Source organism: Aegilops tauschii, chromosome 3 (assembly GCF_002575655.3).
Source record: "Aegilops tauschii subsp. strangulata cultivar AL8/78 chromosome 3, Aet v6.0, whole genome shotgun sequence".
NCBI classification, from domain to species: Eukaryota; Viridiplantae; Streptophyta; class Magnoliopsida; order Poales; family Poaceae; genus Aegilops; species Aegilops tauschii.
In genome coordinates, this window is record NC_053037.3 from 625,982,806 (window position 1) to 626,008,242 (window position 25,437).

Genomic DNA, 25,437 nt, shown 5'->3' on the forward strand with positions numbered 1-25,437 from the left:
AGGGGAACATATTGTGCAAAAATACAGGACCCAAAACGTTAATCTCTTCGCATAGGTGAACTAGGACGTGCGTCATGATGTTGAAGAAGGATGGTGGGAACACCAACTCGAAACTGACAAGACATTGCATCAAATCATTCTCTAACCTTGGTATGGTTTCTGGATTGATTACCTTCTGAGAGATTGCATTGAGGAATGCACATAGCTTCACAATGGCTAATCGAACGTTATCCGGTGGAAGCCCCCTCAATGCAACCGGAAGGAGTTGCGTCATAATCACGTGGCAGTCATGAGACTTTAGGTTCTGGAACTTTTTCTCTGCCATGTTTATTATTCCCTTTATATTCGACGAGAAGCCAGACGATACCTTAATACTGAGCAGGCATTCAAAGAAGATTTCCTTCTCTTCTTTGGTAAGAGCATAGCTGGCATGACCCTGGTGTATGCCCTCTTTTCGTGCATACGTTGCTGGTCCTCCCGTGCCTCAGGTGTATCTTTTGTCTTCCCATACACGCCCAAGAAGCCAAGCAGGGTCACGCAAAGATTCTTCGTCACGTGCATCACGTCGATTGCGGAGCGGACCTCTAGGTCTTTCCAATAGGGCAGGTCCCAAAATATAGATTTCTTCTTCCACATGGGTGCGCGTCCGTCAGCGTCATTCGGAACAGGTTGTCCGCCAGGACCCTTTCCAAAGACTACCTTCAAATCCTTGACCATATCATGTACATCAGCACCAGTACGGTGGTGAGGCTTCGTCCGGTGATCCGCCTCACCGTTGAAATGCTTGCCTTTCTTTCTTACGGGATGCCTGCTCGGAAGAAATCGACAATGTCCCAGGTACACATTCTTCCTACAATTGTCCAAATATATACTGTCGGTATCATCCAAACAGTGCGTGCATGCGCGGTATCCCTTGTTTGTCTGTCCTGAAAGGTTACTGAGAGCAGGCCAATCATTGATGGTCACGAACAACAACGCCTTTAGGTCAAATTCTTCCTGTCCGTGCTCATCCCACGCACGTACACCTGTTCCATTCCACAGCTGTAAGAGTTCTTCAACTAATGGCCTTAGGTACACATCAATGTCGTTGACGGGTTGCTTAGGGCCTTGGATGAGCACTGGCATCATAATGAACTTCCATTTCATGCACAACCAAGGAGGAAGGTTATACAAACATAGAGTCACAGGCCAGGTGCTATGGTTGCTGCTCTGCTCCCCAAAAGGATTAATGCCATCTGCGCTTAGACCAAACCATACGTTCCTTGCGTCATCTGCAAACTCCGTCCCGTACTTTCTCTCAATTTTTCTCCACTGGGACCCATCAGCGGGTATCTCCACTTTCCGTCTTTCTTACGGTCTTCTCTGTGGCATCGCATCGCCTTGGCATGCTCTTTGTTTTGGAACAAACGTTTCAACCATGGTATTATAGGAGCATACCACATCACCTTGGCAGGAATCTTCTTCCTGGGGCGCTCGCCCTCGACATCACCAGGGTCATCGCGACTGATCTTATAGGGCAATGCACCGCATACCGGGCAAGCGTTCAAATCCTCGTACTCACCGCGGTAGAGGATGCAGTCATTAGGGCATGCATGTATCTTCTGCACCTCTAACCCTAGAGGGCAGACAGCCTTCTTTGCTTCGTACGTACTCTCGGGCAATTCGTTGTCCTTTGGAAGCATATTCTTTATCATTACCAGCAACTTTTCAAATTCCTTGTCAGATACACCATTCTCTGCCTTCCATTGCAGCAATTCCAGTGTGGTGCCCAACTTTTTCTTGTCAGCTTCGCAATTCGGGTACAACAATTTCTTGTGATCCTCTAACATGCGCTGCAACTTCTTCTTCTCCAAATCACTTGCGCAGTTTCTCTTTGCATCGGCAATGGCCTGACCTAGATCATCATCGGGCTCATCTGATGCCTCTTCTTCAGCTTCTTCCCGCATTGCCAGCTCAGCTTCTCCCCCCATTGTTGTATCATCGTATTCAGGGAACCCATGGCCAGGATAGCTGTCGTCGTCCTCTTCTTCTTCATTGTCTTCCATCATAACCCCTCTTTCTCCGTGCTTGGTCCAAACATTATAGTGGGGCATGAAACCGGACTCAAACAGGTGGACGTGAATGGTTCTTGACGTAGAGTAATTGTGATCATTCTTACAGCCAGCACATGGACAAGGCATAAAACCATCTGCCTGCTTGTTTGCCTCAGCCGCAAGCAGAAAAGTATGCACACCATTAATAAACTCAGGAGAGCATCGGTCATCATACATCCATTATCGGCTCATCTTCATTACACAACACCGAAAAGACCAAATTAATACAAGTTCATACATATATATAGTTCATACAACACTTAAATGCAACAAACAAACAACTCTCTAGCTAAAGCATTTAAATGCAACAACAAATGCAATCAAGATCGCAACTAAGGTAACAATTGATCCAACAGCATAATGATACCAAGCCTCACTATCAATGGCATATTTTCTAATCTTTTTAATCTCCAAGCGCATTTTCTCCATCTTGATCTTGTGATCATCGACGACATCGGCAACATGCAACTCCAATTCCATCTTCTCCCCCTCAATTCTTTTCAATTTTTCTTTCAATACTCATTTTCTCTTTCAACTAAATTTAACCTCTCGACAATAGGGTCGGTTGGAATTTCCGGTTCACAAACCACCTAGATAAAAATATCTATGTCAACTTGATGGGCATAATTTGTCATAAACACGAAATGCAACAACTAGTTTTAAAAGAGAATATACCACATCTGAATCATAACAAGGACGAGGGCCGACGGGGACGGATATCAAAACCATGGCACTATGTATAACAAACAACGTACGGGTAAGATAATTATACGAGTAACTATATATCCAAATCACACAAACATCAATTTTGTATATAAAAAAATCATGAACAAGAGGCTCACCACAAGGTGGTGCCGGCGACGGGACGGTGCGGGCGATCGACGGTGGTTACGACGGAGATTTAGAAGGCACTAAGTAAACCACACCTACAGATGCAAACCAAGTGTTATTTTTTACCTCCAATTGCATATAAATCAAATACTAGCACATATAATTCCTCCCAAATTACTAAACTCACAAATTAATCACTATACAAAGCATTGTAAGAGCTAATCTAGCAATGAGAGATGAAAGGACAAAGTTGCTAACCTTTGTGATAATTTGAATGGATGGGGGCCTTCAAATCTTGATAAATTTTGGGCAAAATGTGTGATGAGCTCGAGAGGAAGAGGGGAAGAACAGAGAGGAGAGGGGAAAGGGGAAGAACAGAGCGAGCCGGGTGGACGAAGGGTTTATGTAGGACGACCTTTAGTATCGGTTCATGACACAAACCGGTACTAAAGATGCTGGAGGGGCCCCAGACTGACAACATCCTGCCACCACTCACTTTAGTACCGGTTCGTGGCACGAACCGGTGCTAAAGGTTCGCCACGAACCGGTACTAATGAGAGCGGCCGGCTATCCGTTGGAACCTGCACTAATGGACACATTAGTGCCGGCTCAAAATTAAACCGGCACTAATGTGCTTCACATTTGACCATTTTTCTACTAGTGTCATAACCCAGAAGATCCTAGTAAATATCATATATTCAGGATTTGGAACATTGCCTGAACCTGGGTAAAATCATTCGCCTGGTGTGCACCCAATCTAACCTCTATGCATGTTTGACCCGCTCTCTTCCTCGCCTAGCCTACTCAAATGGCCGATCAAGTGTCTATCGTAATCATCGACAGTGGTGGCCAATGCACGTCCCGCGTGGTGAACCCAGAGAATGGACATGCTTCTTCAACAACATCAACTTTGATCTCAACTGAGATCAAATCCTTCCATGAATCTTTGGGGCTCAACATCAACATTGCTCACACACAACCATGCAGAACATCACATTCACTTAGTCAATCCTTTCCGTGAGATTGTGCAATATTAAGTCTATAACATCCCTGCAAAATGTCATCACGATCCAATGGTGGGATCTCGGGCTACCTCCGAAATGGTAAGGCGCTATCTGCTACTTGTGATAGGCGTTGGAATTTCCCCGAAAAGGAAGGATGATGTAGTATAGCAGTAAATATTATTTCCCTTAGTTAAGAATAAAGATTTATTAAACAAGTAGGAGACTCGCGCAAACGAACGTAAGCAGAACATGTACACACACGAAACAAATACTTTCACCCAACGCGGGCAAGAGGGTTGTCAATCCCCTTGCACTCGTTAATTGCAAAGATTAATTTTGATAGTGATAGATAGTTAAATCGTAAAATAAAATAAAAGATAATAAATTGTAGGAAGATATTTAGGGCTTTAGTAATATAAAGTGAATGGAGCCGGGTGCCATAGATTTCACTACAGGCATCTATCTCATGAGTGTAGTAACAATGGATAAAATTACACGCATCTATCTCATGAGTGTAATAACATGGATAAAATTACTGTTGGACAATTAATGAAAAAATGCATAGTTATGACGTTATTCATGACACGATCAATATATATGCATTACGTCGAGACATGTCGACCGACACCAATCTGCATCTACTACTATTACTCCGTCCCTCGACCGCTATCCAGCATGCATCTTAAGGTATTAAGTTCATAACAAATAGAGTAATGCTTGAAGCATGATAACGTAATTTAGACAAGGTAAGATGAGATAATATGTTCAAACCATGTCGTTTTACCCTTAGTAGCAGTAATTAAATCGCAGACGATGACAATGTTGCTGCCCGGGCGCATGGCTTACTGATATTTTCTATTCCCTCTATAAACTAATATAAGAGCATTTAGATCACTATTTTACTAATCTAAATATTCTTATATTAGTTTACGAAGGGAGTAGCAAGTAAGACCAACTTGAGAAGGTTGTGTGTGTCCGTCTGGGTCAAGCCTGTTACCTGTATGTGCGCACGACAAGCGGCCGGCGACCTGGAGCGAAATATTTCCTTTGTTCATAAATTTAAAATGTTTTGAATATTTTTGTATGGACTACATACAGATTGAATCGAGTGAACAAACAAACTGAAATATGTTTATATACATTTGATTCAAAAAGGTTAGAACTTGTTATATTTGTCAACGGGGGAGTATATTCTTACAAAATGGAGCTTCTTTTTGCAGAAAAAACTTTCTATCAATTTTTTCATAGGATTTTTTTATCCTTCCTCCTACAGGGCACATTCATTTGGCAGAAAAGAAAATTTAGAACAACATGTGCTCCTCATGAACGTTACACCCTCTTCCTCTCATTTTTGAATTGCCAAAACATCTTATATTAGGAACAGAGTTCACGAGGTGCAGATGACGAAAAAGGGTTCCCCGTGTTAAATTATAAAGCAACCATCACCGCATACATCCAAGAAGACCGATACAAACACATGCCAACACTGTACTCAACACACACCCCCAAAGCAAGATACAAAGGTGCCGAGCACCGACAAACCACCCTTACGACTACCAAGCATACTACGAATGAGCAAGGAAGATCCGCTTCTAGCCGACGGAGACCACCACATGAGCGATCCACCGAGGAGAGGTGAGATGGCCAATGCCAGAGCGGGGACTCCAAAACGGTGCCTCCAAAAAGGGTGTTAGCATAATCTTGATTATAGCTTAATTAGTTAGTCCTAGTTAGGTGCAAGTTTAGTTGTAAGCTAGCTGCCGTGATTGTGCTAGCTTGCCGTGTCCTAGTGTACGGTAGGAGCTGGAGTCATAGTAGTTATCAGGTTTGGAGTAGGATACGTGTGTATTGCCTTCGGTTAGGGAGTCCTGGTCCGTGTAGGTTTAGGTCTAGTCATGGTACGGGGTTTGCTATGTGCATATATATATGTACTAGGCCGTTAGTTTTGTAATACCGGTCCGAGAAAAAGAAATAAAGATAAAAAAAGGGCGCGACAAGGGCCCTTGGCCATAGAAGTTTTTTGTTCGCGTGTTCGTGGTATTGTGATGTGATCGATCCTGTGGCCGAAGTTCCAATAATTGGTATCTAAACTTGCACCTAACTAGCACTAACTAATTAAGCTATAATCAAGATTATGCTAACAATCTCCTCCTAATCTTGACTTGTCATCTTCCTCGCTTCTCCGATCTTGGCTCGTTAACGATTGACCCATTGTCGACTCATCCGCTCGCACCACGACAAGTCAAATTGCCGGCTAGATTGTTGTCAACAAAGGGCACGACCATGGATAGCCGCCACCGTCTGATCCCGCAGATCAAGTTTTCACCCGGAGAAACACGAAGGGAGTGAGAGCACCGCGACGGAGCCTGCAAGGAGGAAACGACGTCTGCGGACGCCGCCACCGTCGGCCAGTACAAAGACCGGGCAAGTGATGTACCCCGGTGCTCCGACCCCTCCATCGCACCCCCGCTCCGTCAACCACCTGCATCCATACCGCATGAGCGGCCATGTCTGCTCGCCCGCACCCGAGCCGCGCAATCCGCTGAAGACCAACGGGCCTCCCACCGCCAGGGCTGCCGCCCTGCACCCAGACCGCCCTGAGAACATCGAAGGGGGTGGCTTTGAAGAGCTCCGCCAACCCCAACCACCGTCGGAAGTGGCAGCGACTGTCCCGCCTCATGCATCGCCAAGTCGGCGACAAGAAAGCACCAGGCTGGGGAAAGGGAAAGGGGAGGAGCGGCACACAGCCACGACCGGCACCCCCTGTGCCGGTGATGGGCGGATCGACCACGTTGGAACCCCTGGGCTGGACCGAGTGGATCGTCCGTGACCACCGTAGAAGAGGGCAGAGCACGCACGGGGTTGCTGGACGGAGCAGGAAGAGGCACCGGGAACTCCATTGTCGAGATCGGCGATGATGCACACAGGCAGGGATAGGACGCGGCGGCGCCGGCTAGGGCGCGACTATTAGCCATGAATCTGTGCATGTTTGTTCTTTGCAGTTTTGTTTCTTGCATGCAAGTAGTGTAGCGCGTGCATGACCCCTCCACTTTCTGTGTGCGGGCCTTGCCGTGATTAGTGGATCAAATCTAATGTGGAGTTAGTCGTGGAATGGCGCCATAATTATCGGCACGAACCATCTTTCTCTCGTTGTTTCTGTTTTATAAGCGGTGATATTCTATTCCTACGAACGATTTTGAAGTACCAAGCTTTACGTACGTACTAAAAGTTGAATTTGATTGCATTTACCTAAAATCGTGGGGCAGTTAATGGCACGTACATATTTACGCAGGAATTGGAGTTTCCTTCTGTTTTCTCTTTGACAGAATAAAAGGAAACGGCAGCTTGGGATGGCGCGTGATTATCGGAATAAAGGAAACGGCAGCGTGGAGTTAATCGTGAGATGCATGGCGCCGTGACTATGGATCTAATCCCATTTCTCTCGTTCTTGGTAGACGGGCAAGCATCGTCAAAACAGAAGAAGAAATGCAAGGAATTCCTCAATGATGCAAGCGTGCATGCATGCACGCACGTAACCTGTTAACGTAACAGCATACAGACTCAATAGCGGCAAGCGGGAAGGGGCGTCGCAGCTGGCTGAGGCGGAGACGCAAGTGGAGACTCTGATTTACATACTTGGAGCAGCAAAAATCCTACACTTAGGTTATTATTCCTATCTGGTGCTTCCTCCTTGCCGACAGCATGGAACGCAAAAATAACAAAGGAAACGTGGTCAAGATTGCAGGCAGGTCGAGGCGGACGCGTGACCCCTGGATGATACCGTAGTGCTCGGTATTGCGGTCGTCGTCAAGCTCCTCGCCCTGGAAGAAAAGCCGCTGTGCCTTCACCGGGAAATGGGTGTAGCGCTTGTGGTTCATCTGCCTCACGGTCGCGAAGTACCACACCTCTAGGGTGAAAGCCGTTCCTCGCCTCAAAAGTAACATCCATGCCGGCGACCGTTCCCTATCTGACTCGTCTCTTCTCTACCTGTAGACCAATATTCCTATAGGTCATAAATTCCACTTACAAAATAGTTGGAATACTAAATATAAACAGTAGAGTGAAGCATAATTATTAAAATTTCTAATTTATGTTGAAATCATTATCATGCATGTGTAGGAATGCCAAATGATAAATATGAATAAAGCTCGCGCAATAAAAACGACTACATGGTGCAGATAAAAACTACTATATCTGCAAGACACGACTTATTCAACCAACAAAATGCAATCTATTACATGATCAAGAGAATGAACGTGGGGTTGATCCATGGCAGTAAAAATAACACATCTGATCGATCTATTAGAGAGAGATTGATACAAACCTCTATCGGAGGTGCCAACAATGACAAAGAATGACAAAGGTAGGCCCAAAAATCAAATGAGTGAAAGAATTAACCAGACATTCCCATGTGGCGCCTAAATTAGATGGAGGCCAATAATATATAGTCCTCAAAACTAGATAACTGGGGGCAGATTAGAAAACCTAGGTAGCTTATTCATGGATAAACTACAGAGGCACATGACCCAATATCAAAAGATAAAGATAAACATTTCGGCCATGATAGACTGCAACAAAGTGAGTTCCTCTAGCTTGCGTTCTTGGATGATTACCTAGCCTTGAAGGTGAAGATAGTCAAGCTTGGTGCAGACAGGTCGAGGTTCAGCTTAATACTGAAGATGAAGTAAACGACCAAGCTTCCTTCTAGTCCTGAGCCATGGCAGGGTATTCTTCCTTTGGTCTCTTGGTCGTGGAGAGGGGTGCATGGGCAATAGATGAAGAGTGGGTTTATATAGGCCAAGAGGGTCGGCTGGGTAGGGTCTAGGGTTTTCCGCAGAGAGAAATAACATGAAGGGCTGGGATTTTTCTCAATTAATCCCGCCGAAACAATTGTTGAAAAGAAATGTGAAACTCAACGAAGCTTCTACAGTTCCCTATTTGTTTGGATACGAAAGAAAATATTTTCCAGAAAATAGATAACGAAAAAGGAAAGAGAATAATGGAGATTGATGATATTGCCATAACTGCAAGATTTGTGTTTAATGAAATAATGTGGTGCATGGCATATTCCACGGGAATATGGCATTTTTCTTCAGCTTGAAATTGGAGTTTCCACAACAGTGTGGAGCAAAGAAAAGGAAAGAGTACGCATTATGTTGTTTCCATACCGGGACGTGCTTTATAGATCATTCAATGTCTAGCTGGTGTATATGTACGTATATTTTAGGACAACGCTAACGCCCACACGTGTGATGGGAGCCAAACCCGCCCACATGTCCTATAGCACATAGACTACGCCATGTCATCGCATGCATGCATGTGGAAATATTTTTGGATTTTCTGTTTTTAAAATGTTTTATCTCTTAAATGAAAAAAATCCGATTGAAGATCCGTTATCACCATTAAATCCCTCGCGACGAGATCTTCGAAACTGGATCTCATATCAATATATTTCGACGAATTTTTTTGGTTAACAGTTGCCGTGTCTATTGCACATGAATTGCCATGATGTTTACACTGAAGTTGCCATGATCTGTTTCAGCTATTTTCTTCTACATTTAAAAGTAAATTTTGACATATTATAAAACGAGGAATTAAGAAACTAGACTTGATATGCACCATAAATTAAAATTGCCATGATACATGCACTTAAAATTGTCATGGTTCATACAAAAAAAATATTTTCATGGTCAAAGTACTGGAATTGCCATCATTGAAAAACTAAAATTGCCATGATCTACAAACTAAATTGCCACATGACAACTTTAGTTTAAGCACTATGGCAACTACAGTGTAAACATCATGGCAACTTTTGGGCAAAAAAAATTTCATTGAAACATATCAACATCGGGTCTAGTTTTGAAGATCTCGTTGAGACGGGTTTAATGGTGAAAACAGATTTTTAATTTGCTTTTTTAATTAGGAGATAAAACATTTTTAAGCCGAAAACCAAAAAGATTTCTGCTGATGTCATCTGTTCATACGTGGCAAAAAAAGTGGTGATGGAGGCGTGTGGGCGATGTGCAAACGCCCACACGTGTGGGCGTTAGTTTTTCCGATATTTTAAGAGTTCACAAAACCTAGCGGTAATGGTGCTCGTCATGCATGGTATGTTGTTGCAAATAAATAATACTCCACAACGGCGAGGATGTAGCAATATTTCATGATCTGTTTTTTATGTTTCTTGTTTGGACTGTATGGTTAATTGTGTAGTGGGACAGGTAACGGCTGGAGCAATTCACACTTGAATACATTCACAGAGGTGCAGCTCATGGAGAAAGTGACGCGCCCAGCAGCATTCAGCAACCGCATTGGCCACGGCTCGATATTCAGCTTCGGCACTCGACCGAGAGACTTGGAGAGGAGCCAGACATCTGACGGGCATGACGCGTCGACAAACCCCGCAGGTTGTTGGGAGTAGACATGCTCGGAGAGCTCGCCGTGAAGAACCACAATTTTTACGTTGAGCTGATGGACCGGCCATGATCGAGCCGCCGCAAGCTGAAGCACGAGCCAAATCGATGTAGGCTTCACGACCAGGGAGAATGTGTCGGTGTAGTCGATCCCCAGGCACTGGGAGAAGCCGCGGACAACCCACCGCGCCTTGTGCCGATCGAGGGAGCCATCAGGACGCAGATTGTGCGGGAAAATCCATTTGCCGGAGATGAGGTGGGAGCCCGGTGGCGGAGGAACGAGTGTCCACGTGTGGTTGGCACACAAGGCATCATACTCCTCTTGCATGGCTAGGCGCCAGGTCGGGTCGCGAAGAGCAGCGGCCACAGACGCGGGGAGCTGCCAAGGAGCAACAGTACTGGCCGGCATAGTGCTGCAACGACGGACACCAGCCATGGCACGGGTAAGCATGCGGTGACCATGGGACGGCGTTGTTGGAGAGCAGGCCGGGTCCATAATATAGCAATATTTCATGATCTGTTTTTTATGTTTCTTTTAGAGAAAAGGCAATACGTCCGAATTTATAAATAAAGCCACTAGACAGAGTTATAGAACCACACAACAGCCAACCAGACCAGCATAAAGTAAACCCAAACAAGGACAAACACAGACCCAAGGTTAACGAAAGTATGAGGGATACATGGCACCCGGCCAACACATGGCACGTAGGCCGGAGAGAAGGTAGACGACGTAGCCAACTAGTAGTCGAAGAGGCTCCAAAACATCTAAGCATCATGATCCTGCCTGGGTAAGGACGACGCCGAAGCCCGAACTGTAGATATGGGAAGATCAAGAGCATCCCGGTCCTCCGGCTTAGTCAATGATCTCCACTGCTGCTACAATATACACGATTTAAATAAGCAATCAGCAGGTTTAGCAGGAAAAACATGTTCGATAGTAAACTTGTTCCTAGTAGTCCACAACACCCAGCAGATAGCACCCAGACCGACCCAAAAGACCCTCTTCGTAACGCCTGCCAGAGAGTTGGCGAGGCCTCTCAGTTCAGAAAAGGAAGAGGGGTGCCAGGTTACCTGGAGCCAAGATCTAACACAACTCCACACAAGCTTAGCAAGCACACGGTGAAAGAATATATGGTTCGTATTTTCCAAAGTACCACATAGGGAGCAGAACTCCGAGCCCGGGCCATTTCTCTTACGAATTGATCGGCCGCGGGGAGGCGACCTCTGAAGGCCTGCCAAAGGAAGATCTTAATTTTTGGGGGGATGCGGGCCCGCCAAATTCGACAGAATCTATTGGTGGGAGAGCCACCAATCAGCTTAGAATACAAAGATTTGACCGAAAAGCGACCAGACGAAGTGAGAGGCCAAAACACCGAATCCGGAATCACCGAGAGCGGGGGGAAGAAGGCAGTAAGTCTTTGCCAGTCTTCCAACTCTACAGGTGATAGGGAACGGCGGAAAAGCGAGGTCCCAATTATTAGCCGGCAGCTCCACGATGGAGATATTCGGGTTATGGCAATAAGGAAAAAGAGTAGGAAAGCTCAGAGAGAGAGGTGAGTCTCCACACCACCAATCAAGCCAAAAATGGACGGAGGTACCATCTCCAACAATGAACTTAACATGAGCTAGAAACAGCTGGCGGACCCGGATCAGATCTTTCCAGAATTGCGAACCACACCGATCCACCGCAAACATAGGACTTGAGTGGGGGGAATACTTTGCTTTAAGGATAGAGTACCATAAGGAGCCAGCCCAATTAGACATGATCTTCCACCACCACTTAATCAGGAGGCATTTGCTCGGCAATGTTAATGATTTCCAACCCCCCAAGGTTTTTTGGCCTACACATGAGCTGCCACTTAACAAGTCTGTACTTGCGCCGATTATCTGTCGCGTTCCAATAAAACGCGCCTCTATGTTTATCAAATCCTATGTGGGTACCAGCCGAAAGAAGGTAAAAGCCCATGAGGAACATAGGTAGAGACGACAAGCATGCATTAATCAGCACCACTTTCCCAGTACTAGTGTTGTATCTACCACGCCAGGGGAGCACCCCATTGCCAACCTTAGCGACAGTAGGAGCGAATTCTTTCGCATGTAACACATCCTGCGAGATAGGAAGGCCTAGATATTTGAAAGGGAAGGACCCAAGCTTACAGTTGAGAAGACGAGCCACCCTCAGAGCCTCAATGTCATCCACACCGGTGACAATGACCTCGCTCTTTGAGAAGTTAATTTTGAGCCCCGACAAGGCCTCGAAACAGAGGATAATGAACTTAAGGCGAGCAATGCAAGTATCATTAAGCTCGACCATAATGATAGTGTCATCAGCATATTGAAGATGGGTGACTCCATCTGGGATGAGGTGCGAAATGACAGGGGAAATGTGACCATGAGAGGCAGCTCTGGACAAGATGCGAGAGAAAGCATCAGCGACGAAGTTGAACAGGATTGGAGAGGCTGGGTCACCCTGCCGCAGGCCCCTGCCGTTGGCGAAGAAGTTGCTGACTTGACCATTAACAGAGATCGCAGTGTGGCCCCCCGAGACCAACTGCATGATCCGATGAACATAAGCACCGTCAAAGCCTTTAGCTAAGAGAACCTTCCTCAAGAATGGCCAACTAACCGAGTCATAGGCTTGCTCAAAGTCCAGTTTGAGGATAACCGCTTTAGATTTACGAGTTCTGAGGTCGTGCCACGATTTTATGAAGGCACAGGATCCCATCAAGAATAAAACGACCTTTCATAGAAGCAGATTGGAAAGGGCTGATAGTTCTATGAGCGATAGGAGTAAGACGGGTCGCAAAGCCTTTTACCGGGAGCTTCGCAAAATTATTGATAAGAGCAATAGCTCCTGGTTCGGCAACATCTGCATCAGACTCGGCTGCATCCGCACGCGCTGAAACACAGCGGCCTGCAGCTTGTCGAGCTGCCGCTGCTACTCTAGCACCACCTGCTGCATCGTAAAGGGAGGAAGCTTCTCGAGCTAACGAAACCGCTGATGCAGTACGGAGACTTGCCACAGCACAGCGGATCACGGATTTTCAAGTTTCCAATGCTGCTGCTACTGCATCTTCATGTGCTTTCTTATGGCCGTTATAGCAGATTCTTGCGTTGTGTTCCGTGTTCTAATCAGCCGATCACGCCATGTAGAAGTCTCTCTAGCTACCAATAATGATGTTGCCACATCATCACGTGCCAGAACACAGCGGGCAGCAGCTGCTCGAGCCGCCACTGTTAGTGCTGCTGCATCGGCACATGCCGCAATATAACTGTCAGCAAAAGCATTTTCTACTCGAGATGCTGCAACAATGTGACACCCCAAATTTTTTGCCCTTTCTTTTTCTTTTGGATTCCTTTGGATTTTGATTTGGTGTTCTTCTGGTTTGGCTCTGTGGTCTTGAAACCTGGGAAGACCATCTCTTTTTTCTCTCCGAAGTAATTCATCACTCTCAAATCCATCCCAAGATCATGTCATTTCCATCCTAGCCCAACCCCAATATTTATTTCTTGGGAATATTCCCTTTTTTATAAAAGGAAAACCCTGTTTGCCCTAGGTTGTGAAGCAACCTACATTTCTGTCATTCCCAAAATTTCCACAAAATTCTCAAAATCTCTATGACTCATATGGACCTTGAATATGTAAAAATATTCAAGATTCCATACTCATGATGAGCACACCATCCAATCCTAATCTCTAGTCACTATTTCAATTTGTGAATAAACTATACTTTATATTGCTCCATATTTGCTGAAATTATACCCGAATCTTCTAATTAACACCTATATAACTTCCCTCAAGGTGAAAATAACAAAATTAGCAACAAGCTACTGGCAACAATTGCTTGGTGAATTTCAGAACTCACGGCCATAGGGTCATAGGTCCTTGGACGATAATGGAATTGTTAAAAATTCAAAGTCAATCAATTGCTCTTGGTCCTGGCCACTCGGGCAAGGGATCAATCGGCGTTGGATTGGGTTGGAATCGGATTTGTCGTATCGTGTGGACAAAAAAAGATGAATTAATGCAAGAACTGACCTATGGCAATGAACATGAACAGATGCGGTGCTGGAGGAATAGACGTGGCGCCGGTCCATTAGGTCTTCGACCTAGTCGCCAAGGCGGCAAGTCCTCCGAGGCTCATCGCGCATGGCCGCACGACCTGAACGCAAACGACAAGTCATGTGAACATGGGTCTGCAGCACATTCGATGGCCTAGAGGAAGCTCCTACAGCTAGTGGCTCTTTCGCATAGCCCCCCCCCCCCCCCACCGCGCAACTAGGCTAGCCCATTTGTAGTTCCGCAATGAAAAACCCCTAAAAAGCATGGCGCGTGAGGGATTGAACACAGGGCCATGAGCATGTGATCCCGGCAAGTCAGGTTACCTGGGTCAGAGTTGGTTCCTAATAACCAGCGCAGAACATTAAGAACTATAAGCATGGATAGATCTGACACATTATTCAATACTAAAACCGAGATTTTTTTTTAAAAAATGAATATGTTCTGAAACACAAACGTTTTACAAAATTGTGCATATTTTTAATAAAGACTGGAACATTTATTGAGAACGCAAACACTATTTTTGAAAGTTTTTACATTTATTAAAGAACATGAACATGTCTTGAATCCCTGAATAATTTTTGATAAATAGGGATTTCAAAAAAATGAAAACACCAACATTTTTTGGAAATGGGAACATTTTTTCGGAGCTCCAAACAAACTTAAAAAATTTGGCAACCATGAACAAATTTTGAATATTTGAACATTTTTCCAAATCCCAGATAAAATTTGCAAACACAAACATTTTTTTCAATTTTCTGAACCTTTTTTGAAAATTTGTGGACATGTTTTGAAATATTCGAATAAAAGTTTACAAAATGTGAACAAAATTTGATTATTTGGAACTTTTTTGGAAAACGTTAATAGCTTTTCAAAATTTAAAATTCGAACATTCTTGAAATTCCAAACTTTTTTTAAGGAAGCAACAATTTTTGAAGATTTAAACATTTTTTGAAAATTTGGAATTGATTGAAAAAGAAAAGGAAGCATAAAAACGAAAAAAGAGACAGAAAATGAAAACCATAAATAAACAGAAAACCAGAAATGAAACAAAAAAAACAGAAATACTTAGTTCAAGGAAGGTTCTAGAACCTTTGAAATACCAGTTGGCTCGCACTTGAGGTGGGCCGGCCTGTGTGCATCGCTCCCTCGGACGGTTGATAACCTGACGCGTTAAGCGGTAGGTAATTCCGCAAAAAAAAAAAAAGATAGGTAATTCCGGTCTACAGCCCAGGCGAGATGGGATTAACAGGCATTCGGCCTCTGGGCTAGGCTGGCCGTGTCATGAAATTTGGTCCCGTGGCAATTGCGGACCCTATGCCGGCCCACAGGACGCACGCCCATGGGGCTCGGGCTTAAGATGAACCATACAGAACGTGGATGTTTAATTCAGAAAATTCAAAACAAAGTTGACTTATTTTTTTTAAACATGATGTCTCATTATTAGAGTGAATATTGTGTCAGGGACGCGGAGTATGTGAGCTCGAGCTCAAATGAGCTTGGACGAACAGTATAATAAAAAAAATCAAAACAAATTCAAAAAATTCTGAATATTTTTGTGATAAACTTTGACAAATGTTCTAAGTGCTTGCAAATTTCCATTATGATATCACATTCTTTGAAGGGGTGAAAAAAATCGATTCTCCGAAGATGCTACTTTTGAAAGCAATTTGGAGCATTGATTTTTTTTTGCCACGCCTTCCACGTCAACATCACACTTGCATCTTCCTCTCAACGGCACGCTTCAAATAGAACTACATCTCGTTCTGAACATACTGGGGATTCTCCTGCGGAAACCTTGTCATCACCATTTCATCACTGTCGCCGGAAGCAATGTGGATCTCCTGCTTCTTCTTCTTTGCTTCCATTAGCCGTATGACCAGATTCTTCCGGCCGATGAACTCCGTCTGCCCCCGGTCTTCAATCTCTAGGCAATTCATCTCCCCCCTTAGCCGGCCGAAACGCCACATGGCGACGTCGCGCAAACATGCGGCCTCATCGGCAGAACCATAGGTGCCGAGCCAGTAGCAACGGCCGCCGCTCTGGAACTCGCAACCGAAGTTGCCGGAGGGGTGCGACCGCACACCCTTCAAGACAGACTTGCCCTTCGACGACTTCTTTAGCAGCATAACGATAGCACGGGGACTGCATTGACACAGGCGGCGCGGCGGCGGGAGACGGCCCAAGGAAGTGCAGCAGGCCACAGCGGAGGTTGTGGGACTGTCGAATCGGGCGACGCGGCGGTCGAATCAGCCAATTTGGGATCATGGATCGGCGGGAAAGTATCGAATCTGGCAGCAGCAGGGGTGGGATGGCCGGATCTGGCTGGTGACGGTGCGGCTGCCGCAGCGGTCGAATAAACCGATTTGGGGTCGTGCGGCGGCGGAACGGCGGCGCGGTGGCTGACACAGTAGTCACACGGGGGTGTTGGAAATGAAAACTCAGCGGTGATTGGGCGTTCACGCGGTGTGTTACTCGGGCGCGGCTAGTGATGCAAATTTGCATCACCAAGTGTCATTTTTACGTCTAGAGGGAGCTTGGAGTAATTTTTTCCCTCTACATAATCTGTTGGAGCACCATTTTTGAGCTTTCGTGATGTAAAATTTGATTATGTTTGCATCTACATCATCTATTGGAGATACTCTTACTATACCAACACATACTGGATGCGTGGGTTTTTCACAACAACAATCGCTTGGTTAAATCAGCACGATGTCATGGTCATGTCACCATGGTGCGTGTGTCCCTCTCCCTCCTCTCTGGGTGACGCCCGACCCCCGCTGTTACACATTTTCAAAGCTCTTCTTAATCGACTAAAAAAACTCCTTTTAATCAAAGGAAAACAAACAAAAATCGTACATGTTACCGATGGTTTGTTCTGCTAAATAAATTTAACTTTTGTCTTTTGTTAGCTAGTAGACTACAACTGACATTCGGCAAGAAACAAAGAATGTTTTGAAGTTTATTTGAAATGTTGTGTGCTACTGAGACTGCTGAAACATCCTGACCGGAAGGTATATAATTATTTCTGTGTCCATTGAAATGACGAAATCCAGTCGGTGACTTTCATCGACATCTAACTGCTAGAGACCTCTCTTTGTGCAGCATCTTTTCGTGCAAAAATACGTGGGTGCAGGACGCAGTTAACACTTGGGGATTACTTTGCTGGTACGATCGGCATAAAAATGCTCTTGTACCAAACTAGTCTGACTGTTGGGCAGTCACAGCGCGTCTGCGGTTCCACTGGATCGATCGGTCGGGAGATGGAATCGAACCATCATCTATCTAAGCTGGCTGTTACGGGCAAGCTAACTAATTAAGCAGCTGGTGGCTCATCGACCACGACGGCGACATGGATATCGATCCATCTCCATCTCCTCATCTCTCGATCGACGAACCGATGTACGCCACCGGCAGCTCCTCCGGCCAGTCCAGTCCAGTCCAGGTAACCTTTCATTTGGTGCTTAGTCCAGTCCAGTCCATATAACCTCTCATTTCGTGCTTGCTTGCCCTGCCGGTAAACATGCCACTAGCGCTACGCGTATGCATAGGCCACAAAAGTAAGCATACACACGCATATATCATCTAAAAACACTAAGGAAAACACGTGTCTCTCGCGGAAGCAAAACCGTGCTTCTCGCGAAAGCAAAAAAAAAAAAGAAAACGCATTATTTTTCTGTTGTGCCTCTCGCGGAAGCAAAACCATGCCTCTCGCAGAAAAAAATATGTGTTTTTCATGTAAAAAATAATAAATTTTTTGTCGAAAAGCTAAAAAGCCGGAAACACGTGCCGAAAAAAAATCCAGAGGGAGCGCCGAGAGCGCGCCATATGACGTGCTCTCAGCCCACCTCAAGTGACCTTTGGGGAGGCTCCCGAACGAGCGCTCCTCAATTAATTGCTCTCGAGCGGGTGGCGTCGTACTTGTGCTTCGCCTGTGGGCTGGGTTGTTTCTTCTTCGTCGGAAAACAACATGATGAACGGGCCATGGACGGGCAGAAGCTTGCTAAATGGGTCATCTGTTGTTATTGGGCAAAGTACGTACAAAATCGTAAGAGCAAATGCAGAAAAAAGAACGGGCCATTGCCACAGATCCTATTTAGCGCCTTAAGCGCTACTTATAGGCAGTTTTGCTACACGGCGCACACCCCTCCCAGCAATATGTGGCAAAAGGCCGGCCTATGTAGTTTTTCCCACCGTTTTTTGGGGTGTTTTTCCTGGCATGGGTTGTACTCGGTTTTCCTTTCTTTTTTTTTTCCTATCCACTTTTTTCTCTGTTCAAATGAGTGAAATTTTTCAAATTGTAAACCTTTTCCAAATTTGTGAAATTTCTTAAGTTCATGAACTTTTTCAAATTCTTGTAAACTTTTTTCAACTTTATGAGAATTATTTCAAATTTGTGAAAAATTTCCAAATTACGAACTTTGCCACATTCTATTTTTTTCAAATTCATTAATTTTTTCAAATCCTTTAACATTTGCTAAACTCATGAACATTCTCAAATTATTGAAATTTTTCTTAATTCGTGAAAAAATTCCCGACTTTCACAAACTTTTTCCTTGAAAATAACGAACATTGTTTTTTCAAATTTCCTGAACTTTTTTTTCAAATTCATGATCTTTTTGAATTACGTGTAACGAGTGAGCTAGAAGCTACCTGCTGGCGGCCCATGAGAGCATGCGCGTGAGTGCCAGTTTTGTTAGTTACCACAACAGGCGCTTATTATTCAAATTCTTTTGCTCTGCATCGGCCTCTTCGGTGTTGCTCGCTTCTGCCGCATGATTCGGCTGATGGATTTGCATCGTGTGCCTCATTTTCCTTCTCTCCGAGCACCCAACAGAAAATCGTGCTTTGCATCGCTCTAGTTGAGCCCAATGGTAGATGCACGTCACCATCGTGTGACTCGGCAGGAACTGATCGAACTGACATTTATCATGTTTGATCAGTCTAACATGTTAAACTAGTCATGCATGGATACATGTGTTTCTCCCATTTCTTCTAACGTATCATGTAGCGTTTTCCTAAGGAATATGAGCACTTCGATTCACGGTAGATGGGAAGTAAAGCTTATATAGCATACATTCAGCGACATGGATTTTCTGCTGTCAAGCTCCAATACACCAGCATGAACATTAAAATCTGAAAGAAATAGTAAATGTTTTTAAATCTATTTTTTTTTGTCAAGTGAACATCAACATACATTCCAACATGCTGGAAAATTTAACCGTGAAGTTTTTTCTTAGGGAGTTAAGATTTAGGGGAAGTGCTAGGTGCACACTTTTTTTGACTCCTCAGATTGAGAAATTGAGTTTTGGGCGCGTTTTGGGATTATTTTTTAGAGGAATGGCGAGATAAGCTCTAAGGCCTAGTCGGAATTGATTTCCAACCTTGTACACTACTAGCGAACATGTCCATGCCTTGCAACGGAAGAAACAAACTGTCGTGCACCCTTAATGAGTTGCCACTTTTCCTCTTTGTACCATAGTCGATGGTGGTCAGTTGTCCATCTATTTACGACAAATGCGATAAGTCTCAAGACGATGAGTTTGGTCATCACATTCTAGCATGCGCAAATTGTATAATATGAACATGGCTAAGAAAAATTTGTAACATGAGATTCAAAAGAAACAAAGATCATTCTCAAGGTGGTGAGTTTGGTAAGTTGCCAAGCTCCTCCACCGTCATGTTATGTTGCCAACAAATTCAACTCACTTATGTCCATTTATGTCACATGTTGCGCCCTCAAATCACTATTCAAACACATGCACATGTAGGTTAACTACCACGCCCATTTATTCCTTCTTTTAATTTCAATTCCTTTTCCGGTCCATTTATTTAATCGGGGTCATCTCTCTACCATCAGCCCATCCAACCATAGAATTCCTAGCCCACAATCTCATTTAATTAATGGGATCTTTTCTACATCCAATTTAATTATCCGCACATTTGTTTATTGATTCTCAAGGAGGCTCCTTGTTTTTGTAAGCAACTCACTGTCGCATTTAAATTGGCGAGAATTTTTGTAAAGAGGCTAGGTGAGGTTGTCTAATTAGCCTTGTCCTTTCTACTCTACATGGCTAACCGTTAGATCGTGTCCCCATGCAACTATATTGTTTTGGCCCAGAAAAGGTCGTGGTATTTTATTCGGCCCAAAATATTCCACAGGATTTTTTTTTCGGCCCAAAAAAGGTGGCGGGGTGACAGACGGATTGAGCCGAAGAGGAAGATTGTTCTTGTGACTTGGTGGCTAGGCTTTTTGGACCAAGCCTGGAGCACAAGTGAGAAGCTGGATATGCCCTTGTCTCCAAATTAGTACCACCATAAGTACAAAAAATATCAAAAAATATAATTCAGGTGAACGTATGTGTTATCCAACACACCGAGAGAAAGAGCGGACGAATAACTAGGCTGGCCCATTTTAGCCGTAAGCGATTGATTGACATAATCTAGTGGAGAACCTCATTGTCAAAAATAAAAGTTTTGAGAACCTCATGGAAGATTCCTAACCAGCTTTGGGAACCTTCTAGTAGTTTACCGAACCTTTTTTTACTGGTTTTTCAGTTATTTTACTTTTCCCCTTATTCATGTATCTTTTTTCTTTTATTTTTCCTTTTATTTTTCATGTTTGTTTTCTTTATCTTCTTTTTCTTTTTCCCTTTTCCCTTTGTATTTTCTATTCCCTTTTCTTTTTCAAGGTTAATTTTCGTTTTTCAAAAAATATTTTCATGATTTTTGATAAATGCTCGTTAATTAAAAAATCATTTTTCATAAAATTTTCGACCTTCATATAAAGTTCCTATCTTCAATTGTTTTCGAAAAATTCAAAAAAACTTTCGCTTGTTCTTTCACAAAATTAAAAAAAATTACGCTTTTCAAAAATTGTTCGGAAGTTCAGAAACTGTTGGTTATTACAATTTTTGTTCACACAAAAAGTATCAGGATTTCAGAAAATTCATAGATAAAACTAAATTTTTGCATTTTCCAAATTTCCTTTTGAGTTTCAAAAAATGTACCCTTTTTATAAAAATGTTCATGTTTTTAAAAATGTGTGTAGTTTCGAAAAAATTCTTGTTTTTGAAAATATTTTTAGAATTTCCAAGAATTTATTCAATTTTAAACTGTTCTATATTTCAAAATAGGTTATGTTGGTCAAAAATTGTTCAGAATATTAAACGTTGTTCATATTTTTCAAAAATTGTTCTTCTTTTTGATAAATGTTTCGTGATTTTCAAAAAATTATCCTTTAAAAAAATGAATTTTTACACTGTTGGAGACTTCAACATTGTTCGGGTTTTGTCATAAAATGTTTGGAATACCAAAAGTTGTTTATATTTTCAAAAAAATAATTGAAATTTTATCAATTAGTTGCCTTTCTAGAAAAGGATTGGCATTTCAAAAGTGTTAATAGTTCTTTCAAGAAAAAATAGAATACTTTTCAAAAATACATTCAAATATGATCCCTGCTATGGATACTTTCATGTTTCACAATTTTGGTAGTCAGTACCAGCCGTCCGCTCTAGTGGCAACTAACTCACCTTGGTAGTGTGAGGTGGTGAGATCAAATCATCGCGAGCTCCTCATTTTCAGGATTTTTCTTACATCGCGCATTAAAAAAAAGTGGCTCCACGTTGGTGGGCTGGACCAGTATGTGCCGAGCCTGTGCATCACGATCAGCGTCATATAGGAGGTCCCTGGACGGACAAAAATGTGGAGAAACAAATTAGTACCATCTTGTATCGGAAAAAAAATAAATAAAATAAAATGAGTGAACTGCTCAAAAAATAAGAGAAACGCAGACCTTTCTAGTTTTTCCTTAGGATCTTAGGGCCACCTTGTTCTCCGGTCCCAGACGATATTTATTGTGTCCTTCTCTAACCAGAAAGTATGAAGATCCAAACTTCGTTAATATAACTTGAGCCCTTGAAATTGAAGGTGTAAACTTGAGCCCATGAAATTGAGGGCATTTGGCCCATCTCATTGCTGTCAACGTCGTCAAAATGAATGTATTTAGACATATTTCAGTACTAGATACATCCGTTTGAGCGGCAACTAATATGGGATGGAGGTAGTACAAGATTATTCTGTCTGCACATATGATTTTTTTATATGGAAAAACATCAAATCTATTCATCTTCAATCATGGAAGTACAAGTATTTACCACATGTCGTCCATGTTCACTTTATCTTATGCAATGATTCATCCACCAGTATTTGGTTGGATGTTATGTTTCTAGTACACCTACTCACAACATTATGAACAAATTATAGCAAAACCTACTTATAAACCACAACCACAACAATAATGTAAGGGTACAACTTTCCGGTGTGCCATATCCATCCCTTGCTTTTCCTGAAGACCAAGAAGAAAAAGCAGTTGGTGTGGTGTGGTGGTTGGTGAGCCAGAAAGCCCCATATAACCAGGCCCCTTCCCGTCCTCCCTCCAAAGTAGGTCATCGCTCAGTCGCTCGCTCACACTCAACGCACGTACCCGCAGCTCGGCTCCGGAGAGGCAGAAGCTAGCAGAGATGGGCTCCATCGCCGCCGGCGCCGATGAGGATGCGTGCATGTACGCTCTCCAGCTCGTCTCGTCGTCCATCCTCCCGATGACGCTGAAGAACGCCATCGAGCTGGGACTCCTCGAGACTCTGATGTCTGCCGGCGGCAAGTTCTTGACTCCCGCCGAGGTGGCTGCCAAGCTCCCATCCGCAGCGAATCCGGAAGCGCCGGACATGGTGGACCGTATGCTCCGTCTGCTGGCCTCGTACAACGTGGTGTCGTGCAGGACGGAGGAGGGCAAGGACGGCCGTCTCTCCAGGCGGTATGGTGCTGCGCCCGTGTGCAAGTACCTCACCCCCAACGAGGACGGCGTCTCGATGTCAGCGCTCGCGCTCATGAACCAGGACAAGGTCCTCATGGAGAGCTGGTGAGCTAGATCGATCATTCCTCTTTCTTCATCTTACTTTGCCCATTTGCTCAGTACTCTTTGTTCAGAGAGTAGTAGCATCTCCCTGTTGCAAAAGATGTGGCAAGCAGAGCACATATATGTTCCAATGTGTGGGTGAATCATACCGTACCATTTTTCAGGTACTATCTCAAGGATGCGGTCCTCGACGGTGGCATCCCATTCAACAAGGCATACGGGATGTCGGCGTTCGAGTACCACGGCACGGACCCGCGCTTCAACCGCGTCTTCAACGAAGGGATGAAGAACCATTCCATCATCATCACCAAGAAGCTCCTCGAACTCTACAAGGGCTTCGAGGGCCTCAACACCCTCGTCGACGTGGGCGGGGGCGTCGGCGCCACCGTGGCCGCCATCACCGCTCACTACCCCGCCATCAAGGGCATCAACTTCGACCTTCCCCACGTCATCTCCGAGGCGCCGCCGTTCCCCGGTGTCACCCACGTCGGCGGCGACATGTTCCAGAAGGTGCCCTCGGGTGACGCCATCCTCATGAAGTGGATCCTCCACGACTGGAGCGACGAGCACTGCGCTAAGCTGCTCAAGAACTGCTACGACGCCTTGCCGGCGCACGGCAAGGTGGTGCTCGTGGAGTGCATCCTGCCGGTGAACCCGGAAGCCACGCCTAAGGCGCAGGGAGTGTTCCATGTCGATATGATCATGCTCGCGCACAACCCGGGTGGCAGGGAGAGGTACGAGAGGGAGTTCGAGGCCCTGGCCAAGGGCGCCGGGTTCGCCGCCATGAAGACCACTTACATCTACGCCAATGCATGGGCCATCGAGTTCACTAAGTAGATGATGAATGACAACGTCCACCCATCTGATGCATCCACCTGCATGTGTACTTTCTCTTGGTTTTTCCTTAATTTTGTCATTCTCTGAGTCATTCTAAATTCTAATGTTTGCGTCGTCCATTCATTCGAAATGTACTACCATTAATAATGTTAATTGCTCTTAATGGTTGTGTGTATTAAAATCCACCTTTTGTTGAAGAAAAATGGTTGTGTGTATCTTATATATCTATATCTAGAGTCATCCCTACTAATTTATTTATCTTAACAAGGATGTCAAGTGGAAAAAAACAATCAAGTAATTTTAACATGCTTCCTTTTACCTCCTCTTTTCACACGAGAGGTAAGAAGGTAAGAATTAATTAGACCACTAGTTAATAAAATCAATGACGCAGATCTATTATGTACTCTTATCTCTCATGTGAAAAGGGGAGGTAAGAGGGACCATGCTAAAATTTTCCCAATCATATATAACAAGTCCTATGCATTTTAAATTTTGGTTATCATGTTCATTCTAAATTTTCATCAACCAATCCTCGCAGCAACACGCGGGGTATCATATAGTTATGACAACGATGACATGATTTCACTCCTTTCTTGAGTATACTTTTTTTTCTTGAGGATACAATGAAGTGAAGTGTTATTGATCTTTCTCTATAAAAAATGTCCATGAATGTGTTATTGCTTGGATAGATCCTCAAATAATATATTAATACTGACATTGGTAAGTGGAGGCACCCAAGCTTCAGGTTGCAATCATTGCAAATAATGAAACGAAAGAACTCCTACATTCAAGATAGAGCACCGACTTACCATTCTGGATTTCATTATCAGAAACACTGGATTTTCCAAACGACTATGATTGGTACTCCACCAGACCGACCGGAATACCACGTGAATCTGACCATCCATCTACAGGGATAACGACTTTTGTCCATCCAAATAAATGGTAGTAGTTATCAACCAGAAAGTGGGTATGTCACAGTTGCGTAGAACCTACGTTAGGCTGGCCATAGTGGAATTAATTTACATAGTAACATAATGCAATCCACTACATGTTTGCTTATGTGGCAAGTAGTTAATGAAGAGAGAGGTGCTTGTGGTAACATAACTCAACCCAAGGCAAAATGAGTATACAACCTAATAAATACAACTATCTGTGGTAAACTACTTTTATAATACTTTGCACTATGAAGATAGTAACATAGACTAGCACTAGTAGAAAAAGGGCCATTTGTCCCGGTTCGTAAGGCCCATTTGTCCCGGTTGGGGACCGGGACTAAAGG

The 25,437-nt window shown here is 44.0% G+C and overlaps 2 protein-coding genes across 2 annotated transcripts; one reads left to right on the forward strand and one right to left on the reverse strand.

Moving 5' to 3' along the window:
• Positions 1 to 16,155: 16,155 nt before the first annotated feature.
• Positions 16,156 to 16,530, reverse strand: LOC109771290 (uncharacterized). The gene has a single exon (XM_020329980.1). It carries the CDS (start codon positions 16,528 to 16,530, stop codon positions 16,156 to 16,158), a length of 375 nt encoding a protein of 124 aa, XP_020185569.1.
• Positions 16,531 to 22,764: 6,234 nt separating this feature from the next.
• LOC109771271 (tricetin 3',4',5'-O-trimethyltransferase) lies at positions 22,765 to 24,358 on the forward strand. The gene is made up of 2 exons (XM_020329967.4): positions 22,765 to 23,321; positions 23,483 to 24,358. Exons 1-2 carry the CDS (start codon positions 22,924 to 22,926, stop codon positions 24,153 to 24,155), a joined length of 1,071 nt encoding a protein of 356 aa, XP_020185556.1. The 5' UTR covers positions 22,765 to 22,923; the 3' UTR covers positions 24,156 to 24,358.
• Positions 24,359 to 25,437: the final 1,079 nt, after the last annotated feature.

Excerpts from the sequence above, each read along its gene's own strand:
- LOC109771290 (XM_020329980.1), bottom strand. The coding sequence starts at position 16,530 with ATGCTGCTAAAGAAGTCGTCGAAGGGCAAGTCTGTCTTGAAGGGTGTG.
- LOC109771271 (XM_020329967.4), top strand. The coding sequence starts at position 22,924 with ATGGGCTCCATCGCCGCCGGCGCCGATGAGGATGCGTGCATGTACGCT. Across the intron at positions 23,322-23,482 it reads AAGGTCCTCATGGAGAGCTG|GTACTATCTCAAGGATGCGG; the intron begins GTGAGCTAGATC and ends ACCATTTTTCAG.